The 13,576-nt window shown below is 45.3% G+C and overlaps 1 protein-coding gene across 5 annotated transcripts in view; it reads right to left on the reverse strand.

Moving 5' to 3' along the window:
• Nucleotides 1-2,632: 2,632 nt before the first annotated feature.
• MAPK9 (mitogen-activated protein kinase 9) overlaps nucleotides 2,633-13,576 on the reverse strand; it is a 47,834-nt gene continuing 36,890 nt past the window's right edge. For 2 of the 5 annotated variants that reach the window (XM_027604799.2, XM_027604802.1), the window contains exons 6-12: nucleotides 12,548-12,713; nucleotides 11,222-11,293; nucleotides 7,756-7,938; nucleotides 6,593-6,717; nucleotides 5,712-5,775; nucleotides 4,652-4,723; nucleotides 2,633-3,037 (exon numbers count right to left, since the gene is read on the reverse strand). In XM_027604799.2, the coding sequence (XP_027460600.1) occupies nucleotides 2,895-3,037; nucleotides 4,652-4,723; nucleotides 5,712-5,775; nucleotides 6,593-6,717; nucleotides 7,756-7,938; nucleotides 11,222-11,293; nucleotides 12,548-12,713 (825 nt within the window). In that variant the 3' untranslated portion in view covers nucleotides 2,633-2,894. Of the gene's footprint in view, nucleotides 3,043-4,651; nucleotides 4,724-5,711; nucleotides 5,776-6,592; nucleotides 6,718-7,755; nucleotides 7,939-8,944; nucleotides 10,175-11,221; nucleotides 11,294-11,637; nucleotides 11,710-12,547; nucleotides 12,714-13,576 lie in introns of those variants that run through there. The other 3 variants (XM_027604801.2, XM_027604800.2, XM_027604803.2) reach the window with 3 other exon arrangements.

A 13,576-nucleotide genomic window follows, 5' to 3' on the forward strand; every position in this document is an offset into this window, starting at 1 on the left:
TTTATTATAAAACATTAGGCAATGTTACTTTTGAGATCTGCAATCTGAAGGTCACACCTGTATTTGCTACCAGCATGAAACACCAGAGGAGGACGTTAGAAATCAACCGGATGAACTCCTACATCGTTACCATGACTTACAAGGCATCAGATCTGGATTCCACCGGGATCCCATCCAGCAGTTCAACCAGGGGCTCTGGGTGTAGAAGGGGGCCCTGCCAAGGTTTTTCTCCTTCCAGCACGGAGGCTCTGGGTTTTGCGTCCCACAGAGGAGAACAGAGCCCCGCTGCCGTTTCCATGACCACGACTGATCAATACTGAGCAGTCTGTGTTTCCACAATGTTCTCCTGCTCCGAGAGACCCTATCTGCTCTCCAAAACCTGCACTTGAGGTCAAGACCCAACCTAGGGGAGGCAGTTATTTCCTTTTTGACTGAAAACGAAGCCAACAGATAAAATAAACCTAGTCCAAATTCCAGGCTAATGACAAATTACCTGGTTTATAAAAATATGTGTCCAAAATAGTTACTTCCAGGGTTGTGTACAATATAAATTACAAAAATAAAATAGAAAAGATGAAAAAGTTGAGCACATTTTAGTTCTTTTTCCAACGTCAGCATTCACCCATCGAGAGCAGTTTGAAACTGTCTACACTGCACCAGGACCTTGGCATATCTCAGCTCAGGAGGGAGGACCCTGACGTGGGGTGAGGTATTTCTACGGAGTTCTGCTGTCTGCAGCCCCGTGGCCTGTCCTAGGTGTGCTCACTGCTCCCCGATGGAAGGTGGGCATGGCAGGAAGCCCGTCCACACCGACACAGGCTCCCCCCGTGAATGCATGGAGGAAGAACTGAGCAGAAAGCCAGACTGCGAGTGGCACCCGGCTCCACTCACAAAGGGCACCTCACAAGCAGGAGCTTAATGTGCCCTCAGCATCCCCGTGCTGTGTTCACAGAAGCCTAGGGCAGATGATGCATTTTGAAAATTCTCCTTTTTCTTTTTAAAGATAGATTTAGTGAAGTCTTGTTAAAGAATGTATATTAGAGAGAAGGCTGTTTTAAGATGTTTATATATGTATAATGGTAACTTTCTTCACTGTACCATCAGGCCTCCAAAACCATCCTAAGCCATATCATAGGTGTTTCTGCTTCAATCCAAGTCAGCATTTCCTCTTGTACTTGAATGCGTCTAAACCTCACAATATAAAACTAGTACTTCAATACTAATTTTGTTCATCAAGGGTTCCAGTTTCCAGTGATAAGACCAACCAATGATACAACTGGTGCAGAGAGAATCATATATTTTAGATAATATTTATAATAAACTTTCTTGTCAAAGTTCCTCCTCTAAAACACATTCTATAGAATGTTGACCCAATAGCTTCCAAAACAGTTAAACACAAGATATGAATTTATAATAGAATAAGCTCAAGGGATAAGCATTATGAGCACAGGAAGCCAAAATGTGACCATCGTAACCCCATTTCTGCAGTGACACTTCAATACTCAGTAACTTCGGGAACTCTGATTTCCACATCAGAAAGTCTGAAAGCATCAATTTCAGGTGAGCAGTTTTAAATCAGAAAATACTCAATAGTTAATCACTACTCTTGAGGGTGCTTCCTCCATAACCCTGTGAGGAGGTTTCCCAGAAAATTCATGGGTTTCCCTCAGGAAAAGGAAATGCTCCACAAACTGGAAAACACCACCATCACAGAGGCGTCCTGAATCGCCTTCCTTCCTAAAACAGATCCAAGTGGAGTAGACGGGGGTGGGGGGGGGGGTGGTTTATGGGGTTTCTTTCAGCAAAGAAAGAAAATTGAGGAAGAACGTTAGGTTGGAAACCGGAAATGCTGCCCTGGGAGATGGTGCCTCCCCCGGGAATGACCCTGACCAGTCTCAGGGGAAGCAAGCGCTTGGAGGAAGTCACTGCCGTTGTCTTCAGTGACTGTTTTTGTCAAATTCTACCCTTGCCTCTAATGGATTTGAGAATCTGCCATTGTGTTATTGACATGGAGTGTTAGGTGCCTTATAAAGACGGTGAAGTTTTAGGTGGCATTTTAAATTAACGAGTCCAGAAGACCAGGAGAAAAGAGTGAGGGCAGATTAGGACTGTAAAGGCATATATGTCTTAAGCAGCACAAAACTTAAAATTTTATCATGCAATAAAGCTGAACGTACAGTCATCCCAGACTGAGACAATTTAGAAGAAACAAAGTGTCCATATAGGTCTCTTGGTTTTAGCAGTGATAATCCTCAGCCCAAAACATGACAAATTTAAGAAAAGTTGTATTTTTTATTTATTAAATAGATTTAATTATATTCCTTCTGAAATACAAAAGATAGAATAAATCATACCATAAAAGACGGTAAGATATGATAATATGATGGTGGCCAATTAATACACATAAATCTATTTTTTCCTGGACAGACACCAAATTACTTAAGAGGATTAAGAGATAATTCTGGAAGCAGCACTACCTGGAAGATTATTTGGCATTTAAATACTGATTTCCAAAGTGCTAGATGGCAAGCCTGAGCAAGCACATGTGGTCACATGCATATATGTCCCAACAGTTACTGAGGATGAGAAATTGTCACTACTATTACCGTACAACTTAAAAAAAAAAAAAATCATCTATTCTAATTGCTCACCTGAAATGACCTTGCACAAAATCTCTACGAGTGTGGCTTGCACTTGTGTTCTTCAGACATAGTCTGCTTCATTGTATAATCTAGGCAGGCAATCCTATTGGAACTGAGCAGGGGCAAGGCATCGTGTTCCTTACATGCAGAACATGGAGTTTTTTTCTATTTGGTTCCATCAACCCCCAAGCCTTTCAGGCTCATGGAAGCGGGAGTTCCTTCACTGATGGCGAGCTTGCCGCTCGTGACTTATCATCGGCAACCATCGAGGGGTCCCGTCGACGCATCGAGGCTGCTGTCTGTGTCCGAGGCCAGCGTCTGCTCAGTGGACATGGATGAGATGTCATTGATGGATGACGACCGGGAAGGAGTGACGTTGCTGCTTACTGCTGCATCTGTGCTAAGAAAACCAAACAGAATAAAATCTGAGGCACGACAGTGCCGCGGGTTCAGGCACTGAGACCTGGGGCCGTCTCTCAGCTCCGGCTCCTGTGGCTCTCTGCTCTCACTACCAGTATGAACAAGCAGTGAGTCGGCTGCCCGACTTTTCCTGGAGTCTTTCTCCGGGCCCAGGATCCCAAACATTCCTGGTCTTTCCCTACAACATTCTCCTTTTCTTCCCAGTGGCTAAACATCGTTATCTGTGCATGCGTATAATCATGTTGAAAAATACCTGCCTCTTTAAAAAAGATATTTGTAGAAAACTGCTGAATTTATCCTACATCTATCGGTGTCACAAAAGGCTGAAGCCCAAATAGGGTTCAAGGGTCACCAGACATTTCAGCTATAATCATCAACACTTGGTCCGAGGGAGAAAAGCAGCAACCTTTGAAGAATTCTTTTGTAATAAAAACGGAATGGAAAACAATGAGAGAGGGAGACAAACCATGAGAGGCTCTTATTAATCATAGGAAACAAACTGAGGGCTGTTGGAGGGGTTGGAGGATGTGGGGACGGGGTAACCGGGTGATGGGCATTAACAAGGGCACATGATGTGATGAGCCCGGGGGTTATACGCACCTGATGAATCACTGAGTGCTACATCTGAAACTGATGATGTACTATATGTATGTATGGTATAACTGAATTTAAATTAAAAAAAAAAACCCTGCTAAAATAAAGACTGTATACAAACAGAGAGGAAAAAGTTTAGTGGCCTCTTGTTCATTTTATTTTTGTTTTATACATCCTGAAAACTAACATTTTGGTTTTTTAAGGTACACGAAACTACCCTGTTTCCTATGGTCCGTATTTTAGTCTGGCTTGAGCAAAAATAAAACATCTGAGCTCCCAGAGGCCAGTACTTGCCGTCTTAAACATGTGCCTCGTTAACCACAGGCACCTAAATCTGTGCTGAAGTTACATAATCTCTAGATGCTTGACACATACGTCATGCTGAATATAAAATTCAAGAGAAAGTACGCGGTGCAGTCTGCACCTCCGTGTGCATGTGTGCGGGCTTCTGGGGGGATAGGAGGCGAGCCAATAAATATACCTTGGAAGGATTTCACTCAGGATGCAGGTGGGATCCTACGGACCTGAGTGAACACCACACGTGTTATGTCTCCAACAGTCGCCCGGGGAACCGACCACCAGGCAGACCAAGTACAAATGTGGGAGAATTTTATGAACAGCTTTCTCAAAAGGAAGCCAAATTCCACTGTACTTAGATTTGCACGGATTTTCCTCTGTAACCGGGTGGGGCCAGTCCAGAGAGGGTCACGCACCTTGGCAACGTTTTAAACTTGGCTCCGTCATCTGCATGTGGGGCTGGCAGGAGCAGAGGCAGGCACGGGACAAGGATGGCTCGGACGCAGTTAGTTTAGCGCCCGACGCACCAGAAACCTGCTGGCTGCCGCCAGCACGATGCCCCAGACAGGGAGCCGATCTTACAGCACGAGCTTTCGGACCCAGTGCCCGTCGAGCTGGTACTTTAGGCCCCTCTACCATTTAGGAAAGTTGGACGGGGAAAAGGAAATTGTAATCAAGCTATTAAAGCAATCACTAACCTGAAGGCTGATCTTTGACCACACCGTTCTTGCTTCTCTCTTCCCAGTCCAGCACTTCTTTGTAAATCAGCTCTTCAAAAAGAAACGCAAGGTAAGCGGCTCCATCAGTTTCTCTGCATCTCTGAACCCTGCTTCCTAATCAATCGGGACCACTCTAAGGGCACTGTGATGCCTTATCTTTAACTGTGATATACGGTTAATTCAATAATACCATCTGCCTAGACCAAAACATCCATGTTTTTGATCCATTACTCTTCTTAACCCAATGTGTGAGGGCGGCCGAAACCCCAGGCAGTTCTAAACCCACAAGGGGGTTCTACAAGGGGCAGTGGACCAGCAAAGTGGCTCTCGTGGAGCATTTTAAAGTACTAGACGCTTCTGCACTGTTTGCATGTGTTTCTCTCTCTCATTACTCGGGATTCTCCAAATGGAGCTGGTATCCATCTGTGGGTGAGAAGCCCCTCCAGACTGGCCAGAAATTAATCCACATTCCTCAGTCATTTCTTGCCTTCAACCTTAGTTTCCTTGATTCTGACTTGTAAGTAAAACTAACAACCTAAGGAAGCATTAGGGGTTCCTACAATTTCGGCATTCATGAACCGAGATGAGAACACTGCGAGCATCTCCTTGGCCACGGAGTGTGGCTGCATGCGTCCCCCTGCTGAGCACATGTTCACGCAGGTCCCAGCTCTCCGGGGCCCCGGGGAGAGCAGATGTAATCTGCTTGGGCAGAGCACGTTGCCACCTTTGACCTGCACTCACTGAGGTTCTCAATTCCTACCGATTCTGATTTTTAATGGAGAATTGTTCTTCGACCTCCTGGTTACAGGCTTAGTTTGCTGTGGGCTGTTTGGTGAATCTTACAATCTTCAGAAGCAAACAGCATGCGGTTCATACCTGCTCCTCTCTAATTCTGTTATCTGCAAGTTCCTTCTCTACTAGGGAGTGGGAAGACAGGGGCTAAAGGGGCTGCAGGGCCTCTAGCCCTTTCCCCTAAAAAGACTCCCGCTGACAGGCGACATGCCGCGAGTGAGCAAGGGGCAAAATCAGCTGTCTTTACCTTTCCACTCTTCAATTGCATGTTCTCTTTCTTCCAATTGGGCGTCATAAATCTGAGGTGGTGGCTGAAAATTAAATTACATGTGAAGTCAACAGTTAAAAATGTTAACGAGGCATGAAGACGGTAAAATCACTGGGGAGATTCTAATCTATTTATCATGTGGCTTTCATTCAATACATGGCTTCTTAAAGGTTTTTCATAAGTGTGACATTACATCACTTTCCGAATCCAAATAATTAGGGGGAAATTAACCAAAAAAAAAAAAAAAGGAGCCATTACGGTCCTCTTAATAATTACATAATCTCCAAACAGTCTCAGGGCACCTGCCCAGATGTAACTGTAAAATAGTAATCACAAGCCACTTCCTAGAGACCTGCCCTGGACAAGGACCGTGCTGGCTCAGGTTTGTAGTTCTTCATGTTGAAGCCCCCATACCCAATCCCCAACTCACACCGGTCTCTTCCAAAAATCTGCTTCAAAATCACATGTTGATAAATGGGACTCCTTTCATATGAAAGTGTTCACTGTGGTGGTTAAACCTACAGGCCAGTCCGAAAATGAACCTGCCCCCACGAGGTTATGTCTTATAGCCAGAGATCATCCATGCCAGTGTTGCTAAGGGAAAATGCATCTGAGCGCCGCACTCAGAAGTGGAACCCCCTTGGGAACTCCCCAGGTGCCTCTGGGGAAGGACAGATAAACTTGGGATTTTCAGCAAGTTTCTTAGCCTCTCTGATGGGGTGGCCTAAAACAGGGTGTTATAAGCAAAACACAGGGCACACTCCTGAGGTACACTGAGCGACAGCCCCAGGATGGACGGAAGATCTAAGGAAATGTACGCCCTGCCCTTAGGCACAAGTCCTTCCAAAACAGACGCTTACCGCCTCGGCTTCAGTAGGGTCGTACCAAACGGTAATATAAGGGTGACGTAAAGCTTCGTCGACAGAGATTCGCTTGTCGGGATCTATCACTAACATTTTCGATAACAAATCTCTGGCTTGACTTGCTAGGGTGGAAACAAATATTAGATGAATAAATTAATGCTGAGGCATAGAACATCAGAGAGAAAATGTGACAGTGCAGATAGAACACAGATGTTTTAACTTTGAGAAATTTTTGACAGGTTCCAGATCAATCGAGGCTTTTTTCTTTAAGAATAAGCCACTTTCACTATCAATCAGGTTTTCAACCTCGGTGTCTTGCCTCTGGCTCTGGGACGGGAGGCGGAGGGACAGGGCCTGGGGAAAGGGTAGCAGGTGGACGCAGGCCAAAGGGAGGCTGACACAGTGCCCAGGGAGAGCCGCCACCAGGGAGGGCACAGGAACTGAGCTAAGGGCCACCACTGCCCGAAATGCAGGCACAGAGCACGGGCAGGCTCTTCTCTTGATGTCCCATCCAAACAAAATTAGAACGGACCTCTTCGGCCATACAATAATCTCACGAACACTTCACAGATGCCTCTACTATGCCTACCTGCAAGTAGTGCTAGCAATATACACTTAAAAAAAAAAAATCTAGAGATCACTTGTTAGGAAAAAACCCAACAAGCTCAGTGACTCACCTAGGTTCTGGCAATTAAAGTTCACATGGGTAGGCAAAGGAGAGATGGGGCTTTTCTGATGGAGGCACAAGTTTACCCTGATGTGGGGAGAAATCTATTCTTTTCCTTAAATCACAGTTCTAGTGACGGGCACCGGAGAAGGGGGGAGGAGCTTTTTGTAATCGAACTATGGGCTAGAATCTTAATTCAAGTGTTCCGTGTACCTGAAAACTGTGTGAATCCCGATTAGCTATAATTAACATAGGAGTCTTTGAGACTGACGCAAACCTTTTCATTTTGACCAAAGGCTTCAGTGCGGCCCTTCTGTTGAGGACAGAACTTTCAGGTCGCTAAGCCTTCAGGCTGGCCTGTACCTCACTTTATTTGAGGGTTTCCCCTATTTTATCTCCCCACGTCCAGCGGTGTCAGAACGCGAACCTGAAGAGGCTGAGAGCAGCGTCTAGACTGCGGAAACAGGGATGAGGGAAACAAAGGGCATCTTACTTTTAATTTTGTCTCGTTCGGATTCTGATGGGAATATCCAATCTGGGAAGAGCTCTTCAAACTTGATGCCGGGGTACTTCGGTCTGTTTTCTACATAATTCCTCACAGTCGGCTGAAGTTTCTTCATAAAATCCGCAGACGGCGTTCCTAGCTGCTCAATGACTTTATTCCACTGATCAATATCTAAGGAGTCTCTTGAGGAAAATACCACTGAAGGGCCTTACAGTCACGTTACACGGAGTAGCATCATTCAAAGCAGCACTGAAATCCTCTTTCTACCTACTGACAGGTAATGAACGAGGCCATCCCACAGGTGTTTTGAAATGATAGGTAAATACGGCGTGGGTTTCCAAAGTTGAGACTAGTTTTAAAACCTCTGCGCCTTTCTAAACCCTGATCGCAGTTTATTAGATCAATACACTGAGGGATGTATGCCTTCCACTTCTAGACCAAGAGACCGTTATCTTGGAACTGAAGACTACCCATGACATGACAGAGGTGATTGAAGATGAAATTAGATAAATATTACTTAGGCAAACCAAAATCAATTTTCACACCAAAGCGACTTAGATTTGTAAACTCCCTGAAGTAGACAGACCTGAGTCCTGGGCTCACAGCTGGGGACGCAGAGGCCCCGCGGGGTGCAGTGCATGAGCCGGGGCTCGGGGCTCTCTGAGCCCAGGCCTCGTCCCCTCCCACGGGACCATGGGCTTGCCTGAAATGGGGCTCAGACTGACAGCTTTGGGAGGTCATTCTCTTTCACTCGGCACTGACCCTGACCATCACTGCAGTACCCTGGAGCGCATCTTACTTCCTTTCAAAGTCTATGACCTGGGTTTCAGACTCCACTGTGCTCCTAGCCATGCAGCAGGTGCCGGGCACTCAATCTCCCCTGGCTCTCAACTTACTTGTTGGTAAGATGCAGAAAATACCAGCTTTATAGTTTACAGGGGGCTTGGAAAAACTGGCATCATGAGCTGGAAAGTGATTCTGAGACCGTAAACAATTATACAAGAGAATGTAGGCCAGAAAAAAAAATCATGTAAACAACGTTTAGAAAACAGTTTTCTTTTTTTTTTTTTAAAGATTTTATTTATTTGAGAGAGCGAGAATGAGAGAGAGAGAGAGAGAGCACATGAGAGGGGGGAGGGTCAGAAGGAGAAGCAGACTCCCCGCCGAGCAGGGAGCCCGATGCGGGACTCGATCCCGGGTCTGCAGGATCATGACCCGAGCCTAAGGCAGTCGCTTAACCAACTGAGCCACCCAGGCGCAGTTTTCAAATTTTTTTAAAAAAAAATCTAATGGAGGTTTGTCTTAGAAAAATGCAATCATATCACTGTGGAAGAACCTGGGAGAGCTGAACAGGCTCGGGAGACAGGTTCTGGCCACTGGAGTCACTAGCATATTCTCCTCCCTCACCCCTGCGTTCCTAATGTGCTGCCGAAGCAGGATCGGGAAGCCCTGCTCACCACCTTCGCTTCCCACTGATCATCCGAAACAGCCCCTCGTCTCTCTGCTTCTGCTCTTGCCCATGACAGTCTGTCTGCCTTGGCTCAGCAGCTGGGACGACCTTTCCCAACGTAAGTCAGATAGGAGCCTAGAAAAGGGAGGGTGCTCAGTAAATGTCTAGTGTGTTCATGATACAGGGTCATTTCTGTAGACTAACGGGGGGGTGGGGGTGGGAAGGGAACGTCACCCCCAACAGGCCTGGCTGGCCTCCGGGTGTGTGCGCTCGTCCCTGTCTCTCGGCTCCCACGGGCCTCTCAACTGTACTGAAGGGGGACTAAGGGTCGGGGAGGCCCGGACTCCTGTGAGCCCGAGGAGGGCTGGCTGCAGCTCCCTGTCTCTGATGGGCTGCTGTGGGCACAGGAGGCCCTCTTCTACCCAGGTCACGGATCTGAAGCACATCTCAGAGAACTGCAGTTTGGCTGCCAGAATCTTTTTCCATCCTAGTAATTTTGAATCTAATGTTTGCAAGAGGGGGCAAAAATTGCCTTTGAAAAATGATGTTAGCTCTGTGTCTATATTTTGAGAATGACCTCAGGTGGCCTTATATATAAAACTGTTAGTTACTGACATTGCAAGATGTTAGTATGTAAGGTAGGAACTTTAAATTAACTTCATAATGCACCAGAAGGTATCCACAGTTTTTGTACTTTCTGAAGAAAACATTTCTTAATTCAAAAAAGGAAAGGCACAAAATGAATAAGAATTGAGACAAATGAAATGTTAAGTAGATCCTTCTAAATTATTTATCTTTAGACTATATCAACTTTTCCCTTTTAAGCTGAATCTGTTTGCAAAATAAAGACCTCCTTATTTATAGTTTGGAACAAGTGAATCAAAGGAAAGGCTATGGAAAACTGCTAGAAAATTTATTAGAACAAAATAAAATGCTGTATTTAACTTCACATAAAATCTGTGATGTGAAAAATGTCAAGGAAGGCAAATAAAATGATAAGAACAAAATCTTTTCATTCCATGTTTGTGTTGTAAAGAATTTGTATTACAAGAAAATCACCCTCATAAAATTATAAAAAACTAAAATAACTTTAATAAAATACATACAAAACACTGACTACACAGCTTGAACTCCTTTAAAAATAACCATCAATCTGCCAACAGAGACCACTTTAAGCTTTCATAAGGAAAAAAACAAAATCAAAGACTAATGAAAATCGTAAGTGGTTAGAACACAAATGAAAAAGGGAATATGTTAGAGTGAAAAATATTAAAGATGGAAGAATATGAGGACCACGATGAAAGAAAGCTATTTTAACTATTATATTGTCTTCTGCTTTATGCTGTATGTCATTGTGATTTGCTGACAGTATAAGTTAATCTTTTGCATTTTATATTTATTTAGACTTCTCCAGGTATGTCACAAAAGAACCTTTTAGATGGATCTTTTAAAAATTTCTACAAAATGTCAGCAGAGTAACAGGCAAGAAAATTAACATATACTGTTCCTCACAAACGTTTCCTTTCCACCTCTTTACTTTGGTCTTATGCAGTGTGCTTCAGTTCTTGCTTTGGGGGAAAATATTTTAGATCATACCGACAGCTAACAAAATGGTATATTAATTGAATGACACAGCAATACTAGCCTATTAAATTTAGACAGAAACTTTCCTTGTTAAATTAACTGAATGAACTAAATAGTGTTTTCATTTAAATATCAGAATACATTTGACAAAGAGTAAATCAATTTCTAAGCTATTTTTGATAAAATTAAGAACTAATATCATTGGTTTAACGTAACTCTAAGCCTCAATAAAGTCACTGCAGGTAGTCAAGTGAAAAAGAAAACGTAAAACTGAACCATTTGGTTTGTGACACTACTTTAACAAACATAATAAAGACCCCCTTAGGACACACAGTCTAGAATTGCAACATTTTCCTTTCAAGCTCCTGCTGTCTTTGGCATTTATGGAAAGCATGGCCGGGAAGGTCCCGGGAAGGATACGGTCAGTGCCTTGGAAAATCACACAACCTTTCACCAGCTCTCCCATGATGCAACCCACTGACCAGATATCAACTGAAAATAAAATGAAATGATAAAATTATGAAGTGCCATGAACAAAACAAAGGTGAGGAAAAGGAATTCTAACAGTGTACTAAACACACAAATATGGAAAAATAAATTGCTAGCTAAGGGTGAGCTCTTTCCACGGTGCGAGTGGTTGCTGGCCTCCGCTGTGGCCTTCGGCTTCCAGCAATCTGGGCTTTAGTGCCCAAGAGTCCAGGACTTTACAGCTTGAGAAACAAACAAACCCCCCGGAAGAAGAGGTGCCTGTCCCCACAAAGCTGTGTGCAGGCCACGTGCCCACCCCCACCACCTCCCCCATGGCCAGTGCTGGGGGCTCTCCCTGTGAAGGATACAGTCTCTTCCTGGGAACAGGACTTTATGGAGGACCATTTCTGCCATGATGCACCCGACAGACCAGATGTCCACTACCAAACACCAGGTGATTAAAACCAGCCAGAGACCCCCATGCAGCTTCCTCAAACCCCCTCCCAACAAAGACAAACCCAGCTTTCGTAAAATATGGACACAACGCTTGCTGAGCGACCCTCTGCTAAACTGCCAGGCCGGCAGGACCTTACAGGGCAGGTGTGCTGGTCTGGGCTTCCGGGGGGCCCGATGGCCAGACAGAGGGCTATTTTGTGCCCATACTTAGTGCTGGTGGAGGAGCTGATGGGGCCAGCAGGAAGCCACAGAATGGCGTCTCTCAGAGTGGGGGCACTGGTTACATTCCATATGACCTGCGCAAACTTTCAGACTCTTAGCAAGTCTTAACTGTGATTGAGTTCTTTTCGACAAATTTGTCAGCGGCTAAGTTACAAAGGGCTCTGATATTGTTAGAGTAAGTTAAGTTTTGATGTTAAAAACCCAGTTTTACACAAAAGAGAACGTGTATTATTCAATTATTACCAAGTCCCAAAATAAGCAAAACCAGGTGTTGGCACCGGAAATCAGGATAATGGCTCCCTCTGGGGGCTGAGATCGAGGAGGGGGCCCGGGGAGGTCTTCGGTACTGCTGGTGTGGTGGGTCTGCACACTTCCCCAAACTATGTATGTTTAACTTGAAGAGATGGTCGAAAATATTCATTTTGAAAGTGAATTTGTATAAGTGGGTGACTTCTGCCAGTGGAGATATGAGATTAATGAGTTCGTGTCTGTGGCCCTGATGACCTGTGTGTGACACAGCCCCCACATGGTGTTTCCTGTGGCTCAGGGGACAACGCTAGTGGGGAGCTGCGGCCACGTGGGAGTGCCGCCTGCACTCACCGTTCTCTTTGTAGCCCATGCCCAGGATGACTTCGGGCGCCCGGTAATAGCGCGTCACCACGTATGGCGTCATCATGAAGTTGGTGCATGCTGTCCGGGCCAGGCCAAAGTCAAGGATCTTAAGCGTGCAGTCTGATTTTACTACGATGTTGCTAGGCTTCAAGTCCTAGGGCAGAAATGGTTTAAATGAGCGAGACAACACAGAGCATGCTAAATGGACAACTTCGCACTGGTAGGGATTTGTGAGGCCGGGGGCTGCGGAAGTATCTGTGTCCTGGGACACCGAGGGAGGTTAGAACTGAACACTGGGATTTTGGAAAACCCGACTCTCTCAAATTGGAACGAATACAAATCAGCCTCAGGAAGCCAGATGGTCGCCCTCATCCCCACATGGGAAACTTCACGACATCCCTTTGCTTAAAATCTCCTCGGAGCTAACCACCTATCCCTCCTCCACACCTGCGCATCCTTCAGTCCTCAGCTGTCCCACAGGAATATAATGCCGGCCACACACGTCATTTACATTTTCGAGTAGCCATCTTAGGAAGGATGAATACAAACAGGTTAGGTGAATTTTCATAATCTTATTTAACTCAATATATCCATAACACTATCATTTTACAATGTGAAGCAACACAGAGAACTTACTAATGAGATAGTTCACATTCTTTTTTTGGTAGTGTCTTTGAAATCCACTGTGTATTTACAATCAGAGCCACATTCTGAGTGCTCGACAGCCCTATGTGGCTCGTGGCCGCCATACCGCTCAGCACGGGGGTAGAATTCTCCGACTCGGCAATCTTCGAAGGGCGCCTTCTTCTCTCAGAGAAGGAATTCCATGGTCACCAAGCCCACCCACCGCACACACCACCCAGGAGGCACCCCCACATCCCCCTGCCAGCACCAGTTCCGTGACCAGAGACCCTGGCTGTGCTCCCAGCTCTCAGAGCCCAGCCTGATACAGCATGAACACACTTGTCACCAGCCCCTCGACCCTGCACCCTGGACATGTGAACACAAATTCCACAG

Source organism: Zalophus californianus, chromosome 5 (genome assembly GCF_009762305.2).
Source record: "Zalophus californianus isolate mZalCal1 chromosome 5, mZalCal1.pri.v2, whole genome shotgun sequence".
In the NCBI taxonomy this organism is placed as follows: Eukaryota; Metazoa; Chordata; class Mammalia; order Carnivora; family Otariidae; genus Zalophus; species Zalophus californianus.